This window comes from Salvia miltiorrhiza, chromosome 7, assembly GCF_028751815.1.
Source record: "Salvia miltiorrhiza cultivar Shanhuang (shh) chromosome 7, IMPLAD_Smil_shh, whole genome shotgun sequence".
NCBI lineage: Eukaryota > Viridiplantae > Streptophyta > Magnoliopsida > Lamiales > Lamiaceae > Salvia > Salvia miltiorrhiza.
Window position 1 is genome coordinate 55,415,867 of NC_080393.1, and position 23,711 is coordinate 55,439,577.

General features: G+C 35.7%; 1 protein-coding gene and 1 long non-coding RNA gene across 2 annotated transcripts; one reads left to right on the top strand and one right to left on the bottom strand.

Annotated features, from left to right (window-relative positions):
- Nucleotides 1-8,077: 8,077 nt before the first annotated feature.
- Nucleotides 8,078-17,032, top strand: LOC130994797 (receptor-like protein kinase HSL1). Its single transcript, XM_057919855.1, has 3 exons — nucleotides 8,078-10,474; nucleotides 15,320-15,706; nucleotides 16,341-17,032. Exons 1-3 carry the CDS (start codon nucleotides 8,263-8,265, stop codon nucleotides 16,787-16,789), a joined length of 3,048 nt encoding a protein of 1,015 aa, XP_057775838.1. The 5' UTR covers nucleotides 8,078-8,262; the 3' UTR covers nucleotides 16,790-17,032.
- Nucleotides 17,033-17,327: 295 nt separating this feature from the next.
- LOC130994978 (uncharacterized) lies at nucleotides 17,328-19,618 on the bottom strand. The gene is made up of 3 exons (XR_009091950.1): nucleotides 18,389-19,618; nucleotides 18,253-18,306; nucleotides 17,328-17,845 (listed from the first exon to the last, which is right to left on the bottom strand). It is a non-coding gene; the product is annotated as an uncharacterized LOC130994978 (long non-coding RNA).
- Between the last annotated feature and the right edge of the window lie 4,093 nt (nucleotides 19,619-23,711).

Consider the following 23,711-nt stretch of genomic DNA (forward strand, 5'->3'; position numbering starts at 1 on the left):
ACCGTCCATTTAGTAAAAGATCAATGATACAATATGTTATACCATGAGAGAGAGAGAGAGGAGTTCAGGTTTGTCCATTGCATGAATATTATGTTCTCCAAATTTCAAATCAAGAAAAACTAGCAAAAGCCATTTGGTTTCTTGTTATTGGGTAATGTTTACCGGCCCCCAACAAATATTTTTTGTAATAAAAAAAAAGAGAAAAATATTGCAAGCAAAGAGATCTTGTACACATTCCTGAATCACTGTTCCAGTTCATTTGGGAGTACTATGTTGTCTATAAATATATTTTTTGTCTAAATTTAATATTTTTATTTTAATAGTAAAGTTTTTGTAAGTTCTATATTTATCATTCTTAATGATTTGCTTTGGAAGATAATCTATAATCCATATATACATAGAGTTGCAATGCGAATAACTATTTTTCGTGAAAAATGAGAATAACGAATAAGCTGTTTGTAATGCACATATAATCGTATTCAGTTAAATTTTTGCCTCCTCCTCAAAAATTCGAGTAAACTGAATTTTTTCGCTTCTACTGACAAACATGGTTTTCGTACCTCAATTCCACATGTTTTGTTGTCATTTCCCTTCATGTTTTGCTTGTGAATGCTTGTTTGTGCCCGAATATTTAGTTTTATAAAGATTTGATATCTTGGTGTAGTTTTGGAGCAATTTCAGGAAACCTCAATGATTAATTGGAGGATTTTGAAGATATGAGATTGAAGTACGTCTCGAGAGGAATCCGTGAGCGCAAACGGCGACCAAATCCGAGTCCGGACGAGGGAGAACGGAGCAAAACGAGCGGACTGCGCAATACGCCCAGTACCCCGCGGTCACCACCCGCGGCCGCGGGGTGGGACCGCGGGTCAGCTGCCCCCGACTCCAGGAGACACCCGCGGTCACCACCCGCGGCCGCGGGGCGGGACCGCGGGTCCCCTGACTCTCCCCCACGTTTGAAGGCCGCGGACGCGGGCCGTAACCGCGGGAAAAGAGCGGAGCATCCCCAGGTGGGCCCCAGTCGCGTTTTTCAGCCCTTAACCCCCATTTTTCCCCTTTTCCTCACATTATTCATCATCCCCAACATTCAACACACCCATTTTTCCATCTTCCCCAATTCCTCCACACCAAACTCTAGCCTCCATTACCACATCTTTTTACCAAAATTGAATGCATTGAAGAGGAGAGAAGATTGGAGAAAGCTCATTAATAGGATTTGTCACTTCTTACTCTCTCTTTCATTTATGTATTTCTTTGATTTAGGTTTGTTGTTTGTGAACATGTTTGGATAAAATCCCCCATTGGTTTGGGGATTAGGCTAGTTGATTATGTGATGGATTGATTATTATGCTTAATATATGTCTTGATTATTTCCTTGTTATTATCTTTTCAAGCCCTAGCTTTAATTCTTGTATGGATTGTTGGTCACTTTCTATGCATTTCTAATTTGTGATTTGAATTGGGAGAGGATAATCATAATAGATTAGGAGCTTGAAACATATTGACTCAATAAACCGGGAGGTTGAGAGTTGGGTGAGAGTTTACCGATCCTTTGTGCTTTTGGGAGTTATAGGTTAGAAGTTGACCGGGGACGGCAACTATGACCCGTAATCTACCGTTTTAGTCGTCCGGGAGGGGGCTAGAACTAGTGGGGAGATCACTCTAGATAAATAGGAATATCAAGACTAATATTGAGCTAATTTGAAGTCCATTGCTAATCCATCGATGCCTAATCCCTAAACCACCTTCATCACTTAATTAATCCACTTTGTTTGATTGTTCTTATTTTGTCTTTGAATTTGTTAGTTAATCAAACCACTCACCTCCTTGTTTAGTCTAAATAGCTCTAGCATAATGAATTAGGATAATCACTAGATTGAACTACTAATCCTTGTGGGATACGACCTTGCTTCCATATATTACAACTACCCGTATACTTGCGGCGTGGTGAAAATATTAGCGAAAGATTTAAATGTTTTCACGTTCTAAAACGATTATATTGAAATAATTTTTTTTATATAAATTACATAAGTAAATAAAAAAAATTAATGACCACATGACGATGGACTCAAGCCCAGGACCTCAGACCAACACACCTCACAAAATGAAAATCTTTTATTTCATTTATGTGCACTTGAACCGAATATGTTAATTTTTTAAGTTTATCCAAAATCAATAGTTGTTTTTAGAAGGGTTAATAGCCGGAAAATACACTAACTATTTTCAAATTTGCATATTGCACATGACCTTCAAAAATAGCAACAGAATACATCACCTTTTAATTTAGTTGCAATTTGCACATACGTTGACCATCCCTTAAATTCTAGATGACGTGTCTCCCGGAATTTGCAGACGTGGACGCACCAGCGATCAAGTAAAACGACGTCGTTTTTGTCAAGCTTTTTTAAATAAAAAAAACATGAAATCTGCAAACGACGTCGTTGACCTCTCTCTCTCTCTCTCTCTGGCCCATCCCTCTCCCCCTGACTCCTCTTTCTCTTTCTCGACCAGACTCGCCGAAGGCTCCCGCTGCGCCCCCTCTCTCCTCTGCTTCGGCGAGCAGCCAGCCGGCCTCACCTCCCCCGACTTCCCTCTCTCTCGTCTCTCACACACAGACCAAACACACACACTGACACCTGAGAACTCACACACACAACGCACCACCTCAGGCCACTGCCTCCCTCTGAAATCCGGCGACGACACAACCACCGGCCATGTCTTCGCCCCTAGATCCCCAATCCAGACGCCACCCCTTCGATTCCGGCGATCGCGATCTGTGGCTTCACGCCGCCACTATCGTGCCCTAGCTCCTACCTCCCTCTTCCCTTTGCCATCGGCCATGTCTCCGCCCCTAGATCCCCAATCCAGACGCTATCACCGGAAGAAAGGAGAAGGCGCAGCGTCGATATCCAGATCTGAGACGGAGGCGGTGGCCTGAGGTGGTTAGTTCCCTTTTTCCCCAAAACTCTAGATCCGATCCCCAAATCTGGTGGAGGGCGGCAGATCGTGGGGGAAGAGAAAGTCGCGGTGACGTGGCATCAGAGCGGGGCTGCTTCGGTGGCCTCGGATGCTCGGTGGTCGGGAGAGGAAGTCGCAGCGACGGGGCTGCTTCGGGCAGGAGATTGAAGAAGAAGACATTTTTCTTTATTTTTTTATTTTTTTATTTTTTCTCCCTATCAAAACGACGTCGTTTTGAACGCGTGGCTTGCCACTGTGTAAAAAATTCCACGCGTAATGCCATGTAGTTTAAAATAATGTCCACGTCATCGCCGGTCAAACATGAGAGTGGTCGGAACTTTCGCCGGGTGCAAATTGCAACTAAATCAAAAGGTCATGTATTATGGAGCTATTTTTAAAGGTCATGTGCAATATGCAAATCTGAAAATAGTTGGTGTATTTTCCGGCTATTAACCCTTTTTAGAACTTGTCGGTTTATCATTCGATTGAGCGGAAATGACATGGCCTATTTACTTTCTAAAAATTATATTGCTATTATTATTATTATTATTATTATTATTATTATTATTATTATTATTATTATTATTATTATTATTATTATTAACTCTTGTTTTTTGCAATTAATTAATTATCCGAACATTCACAAAACATAAAACACCATAGAAAAAAAAGTGCCCCTTGTTTTGTTTTTCATTGTTGGGCAAGACTGTCCGGCCGAACCGGCCGCCAACAAAAACTACTTCTACCTAATAATTTTGTGTGTATTACTTTAATAATTATTACTATAGTCTACTTTTAAACAATAAAATTAAAAATTTTGCATCATTAGTAAGGATCCACAATTGATTAATCTGTTCATTAATAATTTACTCGAATCAAACTGAAAATATTGTTAATATGTTAGTCATAATTATCCATCGATCGGTTAGCAACCATTTGGCATCGTTCGCTATAGCTCATATATTCAAACATCACTTCACATATATATCTTTGGCATCGTTCGCTATAGCTCATATATTCAAACATCACTTCACATATATATATATAGGTTCAAGTAAAAATCATTAAATAAAAAAATATATATAATTATTTTCAGTCATTCGAGTATTAAGATTTTCGTTGGATGCATCATCTTGATAGATGAATGTAATACTTGGGTTCAAATCCTAAAAAAATTGATTTTTTTTTCCGAGTATAGTAAATTTAGCAGCAGATGTATTAATTTTTACAGTTGATACAGTAATTCTAATGGATCTCACATTTTTATGAAATCGTAGTTTTCGATAGAACCACACACAGACATACACACACACTATATATATATATATATATATATATATATATATATATATATATGAATGAGATCATGTAGTACATAAACCTTAGTATATGTAATATCAAATCAGGACCACACATTTATTAATGTGTAAACACATAATAGCGTTATACGTGATAGAGGCCTTCTAAGACAAAAAACACTCGAAGGCATAATATTGCCTCTTAAAAATGTCGGATAGTTTAAGATTTTCCGCATTTTAAAAGTTTTTAACGCGCTTTTATTTTTTAACTCATGTTTAATATGCATAATGTTGAACATAAAAATGCATGATGTTACATTTATGCATAGATAATTTTTATTCGATTATTCCAATTCATTGTTCATCTTCTCTCTTAGTCTATTATCCTAATTCATCTATTGTGGGTGTTGTTGTTATTGAGTCTGAGTGCAGATGATATAAGGCGGTGATGGTGGCAGCGTGGTGTTATTAATGTTGATCAAAGCGAGGATTTTCTTTAGTATATATCACATACTTATGCAATTTTAAGCCGTACAATCATAAACTCTAGATCTAAATTTATTATTTCTTGGCACCGTTCTTTCTCTTTTTTTATAATAAATCAGCATTGCACAACTAAGTCAATCGTTGTCACGAGCTGTTTGGTGACAAGGAGCAGGTGATGACAGCCCTAGATTTATCTGTCCTTCTAAATCAACGTTGTTCTTTCTCTTTCTCTATCACAAATCGATGCCGCACAACTAAGTTAATCGTTGGCGCGAGTAGTTGGCGGATAATAGAGACGAGGAGCAAGTGCAACCTAATTTGCACAAAAATCAAAATATATCTTACGTAAAGTTATTTGAACATAATATGCATATAATCAAATATAAATATAAATATATTTATATATATATATATAATTAGACGTAAATATGCATAAGTCTGTAATCAATGTGAATTTAATTATACATCTATGCATTTTTTACTTGAAGAAATGTAAAGAATCTCAAATTATCATATTTTTAAGGAACAATAATACTCTCTTCGTCCCACGAAGCATGACTCACTTTCCTTTTTTGTTTGTCTCACGAAGCTTGACCTGTTTCTAAAAATGACAAAAAATTTACCTTTTATTCACATTTTCACTTTTTCACCTACCACACTTAACACATAAAATACCAATTTCTTAATTTTCGTGCCAAAGAGAAATGAGTCATGCTTCATGGGACGGAGGGAGTATCTATTGGAAGGCTTTTGTCACAGTGTCTTTATACGCCTGTTAAATACTCCCTCCGTCCCGCTAAAAGCGGCCACGTTTGTTTCGGCACAGAGATTAAGAAGGGGATTGTTATGTTTTAATTGAGTGTGACCCACCAAAATTAGTGAGTAATTTTAGAAAGTGGGCTACAATTGTTGACCAAATTAGTGAGTAATTTTGGTATTTTTAGAAAGTGGCCTACAATTGTTGATCAAATTAGTGAGTAATTGTTGACTTAATTAAAATAAATTTTTGCCATTTTTAGAAAGTAGTCACTTCTAATGGGACACTCAAAAAAGAAATGTGACCACTTTTAACGGGACGGAGGAGTAACAAATTTATTACCGAAACTCAGCTCTCTCTACATATAAAAGAATGAAGTGAATTTGATTGGAGTCGAGCAATCCAAAATAAATCTTCTCACCTTATAAACTATCTTTAAAGTCGCTTCGAATGATTAGTATGGTCAAATATTTTTTATTGTTAAACTAATATATGCCTAAATGGAATCTCTACTCTTACTTAATAGACCAAATTGTACAGTTAATTGCATAGCACTGCACTGCAGGGGACACGTGAGTGGGGGCCACGTGCAAGTTTGCTTTGGTCTAAAAGTCAGCACATCGTGTAAGACCAAAACACCGTGTTTGACTCTCTTTATATTTCACATTTTTCTTTTTTTGATAAACATATTTCTCATTATTAATTGTGGAAAAAAATTTGCTCATCATCTAGGGCCCTAGGCGTATAGCATGGGGTGAATTTCATTCAACTATTAAACCCTAAAATACACTATTTTGTGTGCGTAAGTTCGTGATGTAATAGTGAAATTAATATCCTACTTTAAATATTTAAGATTCGAATTTATTATAATTTCTAAAAAATTATATTTTTTCAACTTAAGAAAAGACTATCTTATATTTATATTAAAAATATATATAGTATTACCCAAATTAAACGAAAAGAAATCAAAGTTAATACTGTAAACAAGTCAAGTTATTTGAGTTTTGATATGAAAAAATTACTCGTGTTTATTTAACGAGGTTCATTAGCAAATGCATAAAATTAGAGCTTTACAATTACCCGTGATCAAATTTATTTATTTGCGAACTTTATAATAATATACTTGTGAAGTAGGCTGAGACAAAACTATAAATTTAATTGAGATTATCGCAAAAAAAAAAAAAAACACGAACTTTGAAAAACATTACTATAATTTTCACCTGAATATTCAATGAAGCCAAAAAATACATAAATTTATATTTTTGTTACAATTTTCACCTAAGTTTGACTTACGCTGAAATTAGAGCTTAGTTGCTAGTCGGAAGTTCATCTGATGTTGGTCTAACTTATTATAGTGAGGAGTATTTAGAAGTTCGAAGGTCTAAGAAGGCAAAAATTAATATACTTTACTTAACTAGTATGTCCATTCGTGCGATGCACGACGAACATAAAAATAAGTTACATGTTTAAATAAATAAGTATAAATATTAAATAGAATTAAAAATATAAATAAATGCAAAATATATTTTTAAAATAAATAAAATAATTCATATCAATTACTCAATAAAATCTCGAATTTAAAAACATAAATTTTCAACTTTGTATAAAGTGTAGTGATAATTATACTTATTAATTTGATAATGAAAATTAACATTACACATTATTATTATTATAGAGTATTACACATCATAATGAATAAATAGATATTTTCATACACAAAAATAAATAAAAAGTTGTAAGATTCTAACGAAGAGAGAAAATAAAATATTTTAAAGTTTTCGTAATTTATTCGTTTTAAATTCATTTTTGATGATTTTTATATCTTATTAAATAATTTGTCACAAAATTAAATTTAAGATACATTTTTTTCATTGATCAAATTTGATGATCTTTAGAAACGAATTAAATTATATAAAAAACTAGAGATAAAAGTAGTGAAAAAAAAATGGGAGAAGAGAGAGAGAGGGAAAGATTGAAGGGAAAAAACTCATCTTTTATGGAGTACTGTATTATATAGATTTCGATTGTCAATTAAGCTCTAATTTCGTTGAAAGAGAAACTCATGTGAAAATTGCAACAAAAATATAAATTCATGTATTTCGTGGCTCAATTGAAAGTTCAGGTGAAAATTGTAAACTTTTTTCAGAGTTCCTGTATTTTTTGGCCATAACCCCAATTTAATTTAAGTATTTCATACTTCTATTAGCGATAATTACATAATTTTTTTTGTCAAATGTAAGTTTCTAAGCTAAAATTAGTTATTTTTAAAAATATTTATTCAATATATCATTACAAGATTTATTTAGACTCTAATAAAAACCTGAATTCCAAAGACTTTGGTTAGTTAATTCAGATTAAAAAATTAAAAAAATTAAAACTCCAACTGTACAGTAATTAATCAATTATTACATCCCCCAACTAATATAGTTACGAGACTTCTATCACTTGAAATAAATATTGTAGTTTGAAATAAATATAATCTTTGGATTTATATCCACATCACTCACAAACAGCACACTAGCCATTCCCCCACACACTTCCAAATTTAAATAAGTAGTAAGTTAAATTCCTCCATATCCCAATATTATCCCATACATCATCGCAACCAATGCCAATTTATTTAATAATTATTTTTTTAACAGAAAACCAAGTTTCATTTATATATCCCATTTGTCCAAAGTTGACCGATCTCACAAACACACCACACTAAAAAACTCAAAAAACTTCTCAGCTCCCTCCAATTCCCACCGCCGCCGCCGTCAAATGACCAAAATACCCTTCCTCCACCTCCTCCTCCTCCTCTCTTCCCTGCCCATTCTCGTCATTTCACAGCAATTCTCCACCGCCGATAGAGCCATCCTTCTCAACATCAAACAGCAATGGGGGGACCCACCAATCCTCCACCACTGGAACTCCAGCTCGTCTCCCTGCGACTGGCCGGAAATCCAATGCTCCGGCGGCTCCGTCACCGGAGTCATCCTCAGCGGCTACAACCTCAACGGCACCGTTCCGGAATCCATCTCCTCCCTCCGGAATCTAACCGTTCTCTATCTTTCCTTCAATAATTTTTTCGAAGATTTTCCGAAAACAATTTTGAATTGCTCAAATCTTCAGTATCTAGACCTGTCGCAGAATCTGTTCGAAGGGAAAATTCCGGTGGAAATCGGCCGGCTGAAACAGCTGCGACTCCTCGACCTCAGCGGCAACAACTTCGCCGGGGATATCCCTCCCGCCATCGGCGAATTGGACGAGCTTATCACTCTGAATCTTTACATGAATTTATTCAACGGTAGTTACCCTAAGGAGATTTCCAAATTATCGAATCTCGTGAGTCTACGGCTGGCTTACAATGACCTCGCGCCGGCGGAAATACCGCCGGAATTCGGGAATCTGACAAAGCTGGAATATCTCTGGATGACGGAGGCGAATGTGATCGGCGTGCTGCCGCAGAGCTTCGCGAATTTGTCGAGCCTCCAGCATTTGGATTTGTCTGTGAATGAATTGAGTGGAGAAATCCCGCACGGATTGTTCTTGCTCAAGAATTTGAGTGTGGTTTATTTGTACCACAACAAATTTTCCGGCGTGATTCCTCAGACGATCGAGTCGTTGAATTTGGTGGAGCTTGATATCTCTATGAACAATCTGGCCGGAGAAATTCCGGAAGATATCGGAAAATTGAATAAATTGGAAGTTCTGACTCTGCATTCAAACAACCTGTTCGGCGAAATGCCGCAGAGTATTGCGATGATTCCGAGCTTGAAGAGTTTTAGGGTTTTCAGTAACAATTTGAGTGGAACTCTGCCGCCGGCGATGGGGAACTACTCAAAGCTCGAAGACTTCGAAGTTTCCGAAAATCATTTCACCGGAAACTTGCCGGAAAACTTGTGCGCCGGGCAAACTCTATTCGGCTTGGTGGCGTTCAACAACAATTTGACCGGAGAGATTCCGAAATCGCTCGGAAACTGTCCGCATCTCCGCACGCTGCAGCTCTACGGCAACCAATTCTCCGGCGAGATTCCGCCGGGGATCTGGACCGGGCTCAACATGACCAGCATGATGCTGAGCGGCAACAGATTCTCCGGCGAGCTCCCCCGCCGGATCGCGTGGAACATGACGCGCTTGGAGCTCAGCAACAACCGGTTCTCCGGCGGGATTCCGGCGGAGGCGTCGTCGTGGGCGAAGCTCGTCGTGTTCAAAGCCAGCAACAACTCGATCACCGGGCCGATTCCGAAGGGCCTCACCGCCCTCAATCAGCTGATCACTCTCTCTCTAGACGGAAATTCTCTCTCCGGCGAGCTCCCACCGGAGATCGTCTCGTGGTCGTCGCTCAACGGGTTGAATTTAGCCCGAAACCAACTCTCCGGCCAGATACCAGCCGCGTTCGGCTCCCTGCCCGATCTCCTAGACCTCGACTTATCGGAGAATCAACTCTCCGGCGATATCCCGCCGGAGCTGGGGCGGCTGAAGCTCACTTCCCTCAACCTCTCATCAAACCGATTAGCCGGAAAAATCCCCGACGAATTCGACAACATGGCCTACGCAAGCAGCTTCCTCAACAATCCGAAGCTCTGCGCAAGAAATCCAATCTCCAATCTCCCCAGCTGCTACGCACGTCTCCAACAATCTAAGAAATTATCACACAAAATCCTCGCGGTGATTCTGGTCTTAGCGATCGTGCTTCTCCTGGTCACCCTCGCGACGGCGCGTTTCCTAGTGAGAGAATACCGGAGGAAGAAGCTGAGCCGCGATCTCACCACGTGGAAGCTCACCTCGTTCCAACGGCTAGATTTCACCGAGGCCAGCATCCTCTCCCGGCTGCAGGAGAGCCAGATGATCGGCTCCGGAGGCTCCGGGAAGGTGTACAAGATCCCGGTCGACCGCGGGGCCCAATGCGTCGCGGTGAAGAAGATCGGGAGTGTCGCCAAGGCCGACCGCCAGCTCGAGAAGGAGTTCCTCTCGGAGGTTCAAATTCTAGGTAAACTTTGCATCTCATTTTTGGGGGAGCTCAAGCACCCCCAAACGAATTTTTTTACCTTGATACTTATTTCATATTTTAAAAAAAATTATCATTTTCAAACAAAGCCCCTCAAGTTATTTTTCAGCATATTTTACATTTTTGGTGAATGAATTTCCTTCGCATTTAAAATAAATTATGAGTTCCTGTCTGAGGTTCAGATACTAGGTTGGTGTTTATCTTGGAGTATCTTTATATATAGGGGCCGATGTAAAAAAAAAAAATTGGGAGCTAAAATCAAATTTTTAGTGTGGCAAGAGGTTACAAATTTTTACGCACACGCCTTTTTGAACTGATGAGTCGCCCTCGAGTCACCTGCAGCCTACATCGGCCGATTCATCGAGAAATCGTCTCGAGTCACCCTGAATGAGTTGACCGATGTGAATGCTCAAACACCTTCGGTCTTCTTGTGTGTCCGCTCCTATTTATAAAGTGAGGCAATGCCTTAAAGTAATTATAGCTATATAGATAAAACGGAAATGACAAATGAACACCGAGTGTCCAGGACACTCGGTTAAAAAACCGGTTTTTTTACATTTTTTAAAGTGGGCCGGTTTTAGTTAATTAGTGTTTTTACTTTTGTATCCTTAGATTTTTTATAGTTAATATAAATCCAAAATTAGTTTGTTTTCGTTTAGTTTGATTTCTTTTTTTTCGTTTAGTTTGTTTCCTTTTTTTTCTTTCATTTTGTTTCCTTTTTTCCGTTTATTTTGTTTTCTTATTTTTATGTTTTTATTTCAGAAGCTTTTCTTAATTATATAAATCAAATTTGAATTTTATTTTTGGAATTTTTTTGATTATTTGTTTCTTGTTAAAATAATCTTATATTTGTTTCCAGTTTTTTTTTTCAAAATTAATATTATTTATTTTTATTCGAAAATTATTTTTTATTTATTTGTTTACTCTAATTTTATGAAGATCCTAAAAATAATCCTATTTTTGTTCCGAAATTTTTTTTTTCTGTAATTTTGATATTCTAAAATTTTGGTTTTTTCTTTTCCGAAGATTTATTATTTTGGTTTATCGGAAATTATGTTATTTTATTTCTTTCCACTAATTTGGATATTCTTCTAAAAATAATTCTAGATTTGTTTCCATTAATTTAGATATTCTCAATAATATGTGATTAATACTTTGCCACCTTGTCCGGTAGTGGCAACCGCATTAGTGAAGGATTAGAAATAAAAATAAAATGAATCATATGACGGGACATCGATCGAAAAACGCGATATAATATAATATAGTATTAAAGTCGAAATAATAAAACTCAATGTTCATAAAGTTTAATTACATAATTGAATTAAATTAGTGAATGTGAAAACAAAAATAAAGCATACTCAGTCCTACATATATAGAGATTTCGGTCGTTATCTATATAACATATATTTGAAAACAATAAATTGTAATATAGTATTAAATGCAATATAATAATAAGAAATGATTAAACTCGATGAAATAAAGTTAAATTAATGAATTGAAATAAATTAGTGAAGTTGGAAAAATAATATTAAAAAATGAATCATACGATGATATTTTGCTCAGAGAACCATATAGCATGTACTTGAAGATAATGTATTACTATAACATAGAATAAACGTGATATAATAATAGAAAATTAAAATGAACTACTATAGCGTTAATAATGAAGTCGAATAACTATACTCAATGAACTAAGGTTGAATTAATTAATTGAATTAAAATAGTGAATTTGTTAAAATATATGAATTATGATGGGATATCGATCGAAAAACTAAAATAACATATACTTTACATAATGTGATATAATAATAAGAAAATGAAGTACTATAGTGTCAATAATGAGAAAAAATAAAATAAAATGAATCATACGCATGGATTTTGCTCGTAAAACTATATTACATATACTTTATTAAAAACGATATAACAATAAGAGAATGAATGAAATAATATAGTGTGAGTAATGAGAAAAAATAAAATAAAATGAATCGTACGCATGTGCATTGCTTGTAAAGCTATATAACATATACTTTATTTGAATATATTATAATCTTGTATTGTAATCGATATGATAATAACAAAATGAACCACAATTGTGTGAGTAACAAAGTCGAATTAATTATACTCAATGAAATAAAGTTTAATTGATTAGTTGAAATTTAATTAGTGAATTTAAAAAAAAAGATTAATCATATGATGCGATTTTGCTCGGAAAAGTATATAACAGAGTACTTTATTAAAAACGATGTAAAAATAAGAGAATGAAATAATATAGTGCGAGTAATGAGAAAAAATAAAATAAAATGAATCGTAAGCATGAGATTTTGATTGTAAACTCAATAAGAAAATGAACTAATATAGTTTGAAGTTGAATTAATGAATTGAAATAAACTCAATAATAATAATAAGAAATGATTAAACTCAATGAAATAAAATTGAATTAATGAATTGAAATAAATTAGTGAAGTTGAAAAATAAGTATTAAAAAATGAATCATACGATGGTATTTTGTTCAGAGAATCATATATATTATAAATATATTATAAATGAAGGAATATATATGTGGGCAATATAAATGTTTAAAAATTGAAAATAACATTTTCGTACGATTGGAAATCGCTCGCGAAACTATTTAACATATATTTGGATGAGAAACAATGTATTATACGATGACATTTTGCAATGTATTGAAAATAATTTGTGAATTTGAAAAAAAAATTAGCAAAAAAATATGAATCATATGATTGGATTCGATCGCAAAACTATTTAATGAATACATTGTTTGAATGTATTATAATAAATTATTAAATGTAATATAATTATAACAAAATGAATATAGTATTGTGTGAGTAACGAAGTCGAAAATAATTATAGTCAATGAAATAAAGTAGAATTAATTATTTGAAATTAATTACTGAATTTGTAAAAGGGTTAAGTAGCAAATACCCCCCTATCGATGGCGTCCCTATCGCGCTCAGGACCCCATAGTCAGGACGAGCGTTGTTTGCCATCTCAATGTGGCAAAATCGAAGCAATTTCCCCCTTGCGTTTTAACACCGTTAAGTCACCGTTCAATTTTTTTTTTTAATTTTTAATTAAGATGGGCTCTCTCTCTTCTCTCTCTCTCTCTCTCTCCATCGAACATCATTTTCCGGCGAGATAACACTGCCTCCGTCGTCGTCAGCACCTCCCCTCCCCATCGCAAACTCGGCAAATCTCTCTGACCTGAGCTCCGCCACCACGCCAAGAAGAAAGAAGCGGCGCCAGAGGCACCGTCGATTTGTGAGCAGGCCCCAAAGCTCGACGGCGGTGGGTGTGCCGTCGTTCTAGTATTTTAGTTTCTTTTTTCCAAATCATCTTCGATTTTTTTTTTAATATTGGAAAAAGTATATAAAAATGAAAACAAATCTAGGATTATTTCCTCCAATAATCTTTTTCTTGTATTTCGGTTTTTTAATAAAAAAATGATCTTCGAAATGTTTTTTTTTAAATATTGGAAAAAATATATATAAATGAAAACAAATCTAAGATTATTTTGAAGGGAATCTCTAAATTAGTAGAAACAAATAAAATTAACATAAAATTCGCAAAATAAAAAATAATAATAAAAAAATAAAATAAAATGTGGAAATAAATCTAGGATTATTTTAGGAGAATCTCTAAATTAGTGGAATCAAATCTAGGATTATTTGTTGGAGAATGAAAATCTATAAATTAGTGGAAACAAATCTAGGATTATTTTACGAGAATCTCTAACTTAGTGAAACAAATTTAGGATTATTTTTAAAAGAATATCCAAATTAGTGGAAACAAATAAAAATAACATAATTTTTGAAAAAAATAAAAAATAAATAAATCTTTGGACAAAACTAACATAATTTTCGAATATAAAAGTACAAAATTTCTGAAAAAAATATATTTTCGAAACAATAAAAAAATAATATGTGGAAACAAAATTAGGATTATTTTTAGGAGAATCATAAAATTAGTGGAAAAAAATAAATAAAACATAATTTACAAAAAAAAATTAATCATCAATAAAAATAAATAATATTAATTTTGAAAAAAAAAATAGCTGGAAACAAATATAGGATTATTTTAACAAGAAACCCCAAATTATCGGTAACAAATCAATAATAATATTTTGAAACAAATAATCAAAAGAATACCAAATAAAAAAAACATATAAACTTTGAATTATAAGATTTATATCATTTTCGAAAATAAAAAACCAAAAAATAAGGAAACCAAAAAACTATATAAATAAAGAAACCGAACAACAAAAATTCCGGAAATGATAAAACATGAAAGACAAAACAATAAAATAGTGGAGGAGGTGGGATAAATTAGTAAACATAAAAGACAAAAATTCCGGAAATGATAAGATATAAGGGATAAATTAGTAACTAACCAATTCACTCAAAAACCGACCCACTTTGGCTAAATACAAAAACTCCGGTTTTAAGTGAGTGTCCAGGACACTAGGTGTCCATTTATCATTGCCCTAGATAAAAATATAGGAATAATAGTAATTTTAGATATATTTTTACACAATTACACGATTTACCGTAATCATAATTCATATAATCAGTGTAAATAATAATGTTACACAAATTTTAATTATATATAAAATTCGTGTAAATGGTGCAAGTGTGTAGGGCGTAATATTTTTATCTTTTGTTTTGAATTAGTTTTCATATTTTTATCTACTTACCTATAATTTCCTTAAATGAGTAAGGCTAGAGTGGATATTATCTCTTATAAAGTTTGTATCTTGTTTTTGAATTGCACATTTTCGTGCGTTTTTTTTTGATGAATTATACTTAATAGGTTCGGTTCGGCACTCCAACATCGTGAAGCTCTTGTGTTGCATCTCTAGCGAGGATTCGAAGCTCTTGGTGTATGAGTATATGGAGAATCATAGCTTGGATAGGTGGCTGCACGGGAGCAAGAGGAAGGCTCTGCCGCCCAACTCCGCCGTGCTGGACTGGCCGGCGCGGCTCAGGATCGCGCTGGGTGCCGCGCACGGGCTGTGCTACATGCACCACGACTGCAGCCCTCCGATCATACACCGCGACGTGAAGTCGAGCAACATCCTGTTGGATTCCGACTTCAACGCGAAGGTCGCGGATTTCGGATTGGCGAAGAATCTGGCGAAGAGGGGCGAGGCCGACACGATGTCGGCCATCGCCGGCTCCTTTGGCTACATTGCCCCAGGTAATTGGCGAACATAAGAATTTTCTATTATTATTACTCACTGCGTCCCAATTAATTTGATCACTTTCTTTTCGACATTAATTTTAAAGAGTTAGTGTGTAATGTGTTAAATATGAATAAAGGGAAAAACTTTTGCCATATAAAGAAAGTGATCAAATTAGTTGAGATAGGGGAAGTGTTATGTTATACTCCTTCCTTTCCACTTAGAATGACATAATAAAAATGAGTAAGGAGATTAAGAATAAGATGTTAAGAATTTAAAAGTATAAAGTGGGTAGAGACCATATACTATTTTTAAAAAGCGTTATTATAATTTATAAATGAGATAAACTAAAAAAAAAGTGTGACATTATAAGTGGGATGGAAGGATTAATAGTTATATTATTACTCCCTTCGTCCCGCGAAACATGAGTCGTTTCTTTTGGACACGGAATTTATAAAAGTACGTATTTTGTGTGATAAGTGCGTTAAGTGAAAAAGTGGAAAAGAGAATAAAGGGGGAAAAAATTGCGATATAAGGAAACGTAACAAGTTTTGTGGACGGCCTAAAAATGAATACGTCTCGTGTTTTTGGGACAGAAGGAGTAGTATTTTGTTTTTGCTTGGTGCTAATTGTAAATTACTGTTGTTGCAGAGTATGCTTACACGAGGAAAGTGAACGAGAAGATCGATGTGTACAGCTTCGGGGTGGTGCTGCTGGAGCTGGCGACGGGGCGGGAGCCCAACTGCGGGGACGAGCACACGAGCCTGGCGGAGTGGGCGTGGAGGAGCTACGGGGAGGGGAAGCCGGTAGCGGACGTGCTCGACCGCGCGATAAAAGAGGGGGGCTGCTTGGAGGAGATGATCAGCGTGTACAAGCTCGGGCTCATGTGCACCAGCCCCCTGCCCACGAGCAGGCCCTCCATGAAGGAGGTGGTGCAGATACTCCAGCGCTGCCGCCCCCTCGATGCCTGCAATCACCGGAAGAAGGCCGAGTACGACGTCGCGCCGCTCCTCGGCGCCGAGAAGTACATCACGAGCTACAGGTGTGATTCGAAGAAGCTGATGGATCAGAGTGACAACAGCTTGGTCACTCTTGTGTGATGAGAGAGAGAGAGAAGGTGTTAAGAGTGAGAAGAGAAACAAATGTTGAATGTTAATTTGTAAATTTTTGTCTTCTCACTTTTGATGAAATTTTGATGTGTGTTCTATAGTGAGAATAGGTGAAGTAGTTGCGATAAATGCAGCAATTCTTGTATTATATGGTTTGATGCCATTGTATATTCTGAGAAATGGTTCTAATTTTAGGATTATGCCTCTCAATAAGGAATCTATGTATTTACATAATTACAAGAATCTATATGAATCTTGCAAAATTTAATTTGTCAAATAGAGGGTTTAGTTTTCAAAATTTGCCTACAGAATTCATTCCTGTTTGAAAGGCTAGAGGGTAACTCCTGCAAATTATTCCCTCTGTCCTACAAAATATATGCAAATTTTGTCATTTTTTCAATTTAATAAAATTGTGTAATTTTTATTTTTAGACATTATGTCTTATTTTTTAAAATTAACATCTCAGTTTATTTGCAACAAATATCAACTATGGACTAATTTCTCGTACTAGTATATAAACAAAGGAAAGTGGTTGTCTAGGCAGCATAGCCTTGGGCACTCATATAAATAACAAGATGAGAAGGATTGTCAACTTGTACATTATTATTTGCAACCATGACCATCATCAGACTTGGAAACAAAATCTGGCACCACATCCACTGCCTATTCGTCACTGACACAAACGAAGTTATCTCTTGCAGCATTCAAACTAAAAATAAGAAGGATTAAGGAGCACATTAGTTTCAAGAATACTCATAGTCTAGCATAAATGGATTGATTCTCCAAGTCTAATACTAAGATTTGCCACCGTGTATTAAGCTTCCAGCTCCAAGGAAAAGACCAAAAACAACAGCACTACCCAACGTCGTCCACCCAATTGGGTTTTTAGACGTGTCGTCTTAATTCTCACTAATAGACAACGTCTATGCTATAAACCGTTGTCTATCAACTTATAGACAACAGTTTTCGAAAACGGTTGCTTATATTATATTGTCTATCAGCTGAATTCTTGTAGTGCAAGTACCATACTTTTAGAAGACCTGGAACCTGCACTTTCACAACATCAAAATGCTTAAATAAGTTTCTACATGCTGACAACGACGAGAATCGACCAAGGTGGCTGAAAATTTGGAGCCCAAGCAGCATAATCATGAATGAACTCTATAACTGGAAATATGTATATTCCTCAAACATAAAGCTATAAGCTTGAATCTGTGTGCTTGCCTCTTGTGAATCTCTACAAGCTTTCAAACGAAACTAGAGTCTATTGAACAATTCAAAGCAGAGTGGAAGAAATGAGAGCGTTGCATAATAACTAAATCAGATAGATCGATGAAATGATATAGCAATCACATAATTCATGAATTAGATTATGAAATAGTAACAAAGTTGTTCGATCTTCAGTTCTAAAAATACTTAAAAGTTGTTCTATATGCTGAGATTTGCAATATTACCTGTATTTTGCGAGTTGATAACCCACTACCAGTGAAGCAAAGATAGAGAGAGATCTGCCAAAAAAGAAAACGTCAATGAACCCTCTCAAACAATAACAATAATAATGATAATATGAAAAACGTGGAAGCAACAAACCTATTTCAAAATTACTCGATTGGTATACAAGGCGGAGGGCTCAAACATCTTATACGGAATGCTAAGCTCAAATTCATAACTCCAACTCTTGATTATATTCACTGTTGATTCCATGTAAACGTAGTCACCATGTCGTCCACCACCAGATCCCCTGACACCACCACGTCGTCCACCACCGCCGCGGGTGACTCTGCGAACACGAGATATTGTGGCAGCACGATCGATCCGGTGAACGTCAATGTAAACACGAGGACGGAATGGAGTTCTCCTATGCTCCCAATCAAAATCCGTATATAGAATGCAAATTTTTGGTGATTGATTAAGATCTGCGTCTACGAGAGTCATCACCTTATAAAATCGTCGTACTAAACGCTCATCTACATTGGGATTACGAGGAATGTTGCTACATTTTTGTCCTATAATCATGTCATACACTTCATACCTAGACACCCCTAAATCACCATCAGTGACTCGAACAACCTCAGCACCATCCAAACAAGTATAGTCATTCATAATCACCTTCCATTGCTTTTGGTTGAGATCAAGACTTAATGTGAGGCCCACAGAAGTATCAGTGTGAAGGATAAAGGTGGTGTCGTTGGTGAAGTAGTAAGCAGTAATAAAAAAATATGGTTGAGGTGGACTCATAAGATGATCGGGTAAAGGGGCAGGGGCAGTTCCTCTGAGGTTCCATTCAAATAATCGTATATCTCAACATATCCCTCTGTACGAGCCGTCACCATAATTCTTGCTGAAAATGCGAGGATCTTTGTACGATCCGGAGTTGGCATGGCCACGGGATCTAATTTCTGACCGATCATAGAAGGGCACTGTTGCAACTTCTCCATGGCCAAAAGTTCTGGTTTTCCAGCAGAACAAGATGAGGAGGAAGAAGGAAAATCATAGAAATGCACGGATTTTCCATTAGGATTGCATTTATGATGGAAACCGTCAAACAAATAGAGCCTCGAATTTAAAATACAAATACCCATAGGATACCCACAATCGAATCGAATAGCAGGAGCTACAGGAGCATTTAGATTTAGAAGCATAGGGTTTGTATCGATATCAAATACATAAACATCTTCGAGCATTCTGTCATTATCTAAACAATCGCACAAGCAAAACAAATAAACCTTTTGTGATGCAGCAGCAGGGGATGATACACCGTCGGTCGCTGATGCCGACGCCGCCGCCATGGAAGATTGTCAACAGATATCTATCTATCTATTAATTATATAAAGAGCTGCATGTAGAAAAGCTCTCCATTATTTTTTATAGTATTATTCTAGTGTTAATATATAAGAATACCCATTTTTATATAGTAAAAATAAATTTTACCCACTAAAATAAAAATATAAAATTTTACCCACTTTTTACATGAAAAGACTGAAATACCCCTCCATATAAATGGTCAAATTCTCAAACCTAATCCTAGCCTCTCTCATTCTCTCCTCTCTCCCTCTCTGCACGCTCTCTCTCTCTGGCTCTCTCTCTCCCTCCCCCTTTCTTTCTCTCCTCCACCCAATAGCTGCGCTGCAAATTGGAGTACGGCGGTGGCGGGAGGGGCCGCGCCAGACGACGCAGATCTCGCGGCGACGAGGACGGCGGCGGCGGAATGTGAATTCAACGGAGATGAGGACTCCAAGGAACGGCGAGATGCAGAGTGGAAATTCGATGCCGGTAGCTCCATTTGCGGCTGATGCTAGATCTCTTCGGCGTGCAGCTCGCAGCGGTGGTGGCGATCGGATTCATCCTCGCCTTTTTCTGTTAATTGCTTGACGGTTCCTGGTCAAATGCATATTGCACACGTGAAAAATTGCCTCAGATCGGGATCTGGTTGGAGGGAACTATTTTAAAATTAACCATGGAGGAGTTGATGTCTTTTGGAGGGCCTGTCCCAGCATTGTTGCCTGATTTGCTCGGCATTCTGACTGGTATAGTGGTTGCAAGTTTTTTTGCAAGAGAACTCTCCTATTGAAGATGGCTGTATGCTGGAGATTTCTTCAAATTTTCAGAAAACTTGCTACAAAAACATCTCTCCTCTCTTTCTCTTTTCTCTCTCTCTCTCTCTCTCTCTCCTCTCGCCTTTTTCCTCTCTCTCTCATCTCTAGTCGGTCCTTCGCGGCTGATCGCCGCCGCCTCCATCAAGTTTCTTCTTCTGGTTGCGGAAGTGATTCTCCCAGGCCTTCCACTTCCGGCTAGCAATGAAAAGATATTGCAGTTTGCATTTTTGAAGATTAGGGTTAATTTTTATTCAAAGAAATTATCACTTCTTGAGAGATTGAGATTCTAATTGAAGAGAAATTTGTGGAAATGTTGAATTCAATTTGAATGTAATCGAAAAAACATATAAATAACAAAGAAATTGATGAAAATCGCGCAATTTTGTACAAATGTTCTTGAATTCACAACCAGGTTTATGAATTCACAACTGAATTATCAGCGTTGGTTGTGAATTCACAATTGAAATAGTGTTGGTTGTGAATTCATGTTTCATTGGTTGTGAATTCACAATTTAAAATAATGTTGGTTGTGAATTCAAGTTTTATCGGTTGTGAATTCATAACTTGAAATAGTGGTGGTTGTGAATTCACGCGAATTCACAACCAACACTTGTTATTCACAACTAATACTTGAATTTAGTTGTGAATTCCAGTTGAATTCATAACCAGTAAACAGTGGGTATTTGTAAAAATTTTATATGTAAGGGTAAAATGGTAAATGTGGGTATTTTTTTAAGTTTTTATATTAGTGGATAAAATTTATTTTTACTATATAAAAGTGGTTATTTTCAAAATCCACTCATTATTCTATGTGTCACTCTTACAATTTAATAATGTTTGTTTCGTTCTTAATTCTACACTATATAGCATGTTTACATTTATCTTCTATTATCTCATATTAAAATTAATACTCCCCCATTTCATGAAGCAAGACCTAGTTCTTTTCAGTACTGAAATTAAAAAATTGGTATTTTGTGTGTTGAGTGTAGCAGGTGAAAAAGTGAAAAGTTGAATAAAAGCTAATTTCTTTTGCTGTTTTTAGAAATTGGTCTTGCTTCGTGGGACAGACGAAAAATAAAACTTGGTCTTGTTTCGTGGGACGGAGGAGTACTAAACTTCATCAATTCATCATCATCTAAATAAAAGGCTCAATTTTCATGGATACATTAGCTTATCTATATTTCCCACATTGATATGCTATTAAATTTAATCATGGAAAATTAGATAAAGAAATACTTATAATATGTATTTCAAATAAATAGTTTTTCACATTTTTTTATAATTACAATAATTTTTCAAATTAAATTTATACTAAACTTCATAATTCAAAATCTAAAAAAAGTTGTAATTAGATTTCAATATTTGCAAATCTAAATAAAAATATAGACGTTTTTGAAAAAAAAGGGGGGGGGGGGGGGTTTGTCAATTGAATTTGGCCATATAAAATAAATAAAAAAAAGGTTTGTCAATCGAATTTGACCATTTAAAATAAATAAAATGATACTTAGATGTATTTTAAATAAATAAGTCGTTCAATTTAATTTGGTCATATAAAATAAAATCAAATTATACAAAGATATATATGAAGTAAATCATTTCTTCAATTTAATTAGGTCATATAAAATAATTTGAAATAAATCTTCATTCCCACGTTAATTTCATATGATATATCTAAATAAAAGGCTTAATCTCCATTCATACATTAGTTTATCATTATCACCACATTGATATTTTATTGAACTTATCATGATAATGTCTAGATAAATAAATAATTATAATATGTATTACAAATACGTAGTTTTTCACATTTTTTTTCTAATTGCAATAGTTTTCAACATTAAATTTATTTTAAACTTCATACTTCAAAATCTATATAAAAAAAATTGTTATTAAATTTCAGCATATACAATCCTAAAATTATAGATGTTTTTCAAATAAATAGATTCTTCAATTGAATTTGATCATATAAAATAAATAAGTTCTTCAATTTAATTTGATTATGTAAAATAATTTGAAATAAATCTTCATTTCCACATTGATCTCATACTAATAGAAAAGGAGCCTAAGCAATCTAAGACACAACTTGTGGATTGCCTATTCTACCCCTATTACATATTTTATTTTAAAGTTATATTGCATATTATATACTAATAAGAATATATTAATTCATTAGATATTACACTAAATTTATACGATATATATCTATAGCTATTGATAAGGCTTATAAATAAATATAGTGTCAATATATGAATCTAGCCTATTTTATATAGTAAACTTAAAAATTGGCCAGTCAAATAAAAACTTTAAAATTTGGCTAGATTTTATGTGAAAGTACAATTTTACCCTTAACATAAAAACTATAAAAATGGCCACTCACCCTCCCTGCCTCTCTCTCTCTCATGCTCATTCTCTCCATCATCTCTCTCTCTCACGCATCCTCTCCTCTCCTCTCTCTATCTCCACCGATCGCCATCGAGAAACGCCGCCGTCTATCTCTACCGATTTTCATCGACGTCGCCGTCTATCTCCACTGCCTTCATCTCCATCGATGCCGCCGCCTTCATCTCCATCGATGTCGCCGTCTATCTTCACCGCCTTCATCTCCATCGCCGCCGCCGTCAATCTCCACCGCCTTCATCTCCGCCGCCGCCTTAATCCTTAGGTTGCTGGTTCAAATCCGGCAGTGGTTGTGGGTGGATGTTGCAGATCTAGGGTTCCAGACATCCAGGCGTGGTAGATCTAGGGTTCCAGGCGGCTTGGGGCTTGAAATCCGAAGCGTCGCCGCCTCGGCCTCGTCGCCTCCGCCATCTCCTGCTTCGTCCCCTGCCGCGAAGCGCCACCGCCACCGGCCTCGTCGCCGCTTGCAAACAGTTTATTAGAAATTATTTCTTATGTTATTTTGTACTTGTTCTTAAGTAACACTCAAGATTTTATGGTGTTTCTCTAGTGAATTAATCTGATTTCTATTGGAGCATATAAACTTCATCCTTATAGAAATGGTGGCTATCAAATGTATGTGTTGCTGAGAACCTTTTTTTGCCCTCGGAAATGATTTTGAGCAGTGATTGGTTATATAGTTCATGTCATTTTATGCTATGCTGTCATTATGTTTGAGATCTGTACATCATTTTCTGATGTTGTATTAACTATAGAAGCACAATTTGCTGAGTTCTGTCATCTGTTTGAAAGAGAATGCCGGCTAAACTGTTTGTTAGGTATTTTAGTTTGAGTATACAATGCTCGACTGTATATGTTATTCTGCACTTGTGCTTTTTGTTGATAATATATTGTTGTATTTTGATTGTTGATTTAGAGGA

What these genes read in the sequence shown, in the direction of transcription:
- LOC130994797 (XM_057919855.1), top strand. Translation starts at nt 8,263, where the DNA reads ATGACCAAAATACCCTTCCTCCACCTCCTCCTCCTCCTCTCTTCCCTG. An exon ending in CTCGGAGGTTCAAATTCTAG is followed by an intron (nt 10,475 to 15,319) that starts GTAAACTTTGCA and finishes TATACTTAATAG; the next exon opens with GTTCGGTTCGGCACTCCAAC. An exon ending in CTTTGGCTACATTGCCCCAG is followed by an intron (nt 15,707 to 16,340) that starts GTAATTGGCGAA and finishes CTGTTGTTGCAG; the next exon opens with AGTATGCTTACACGAGGAAA.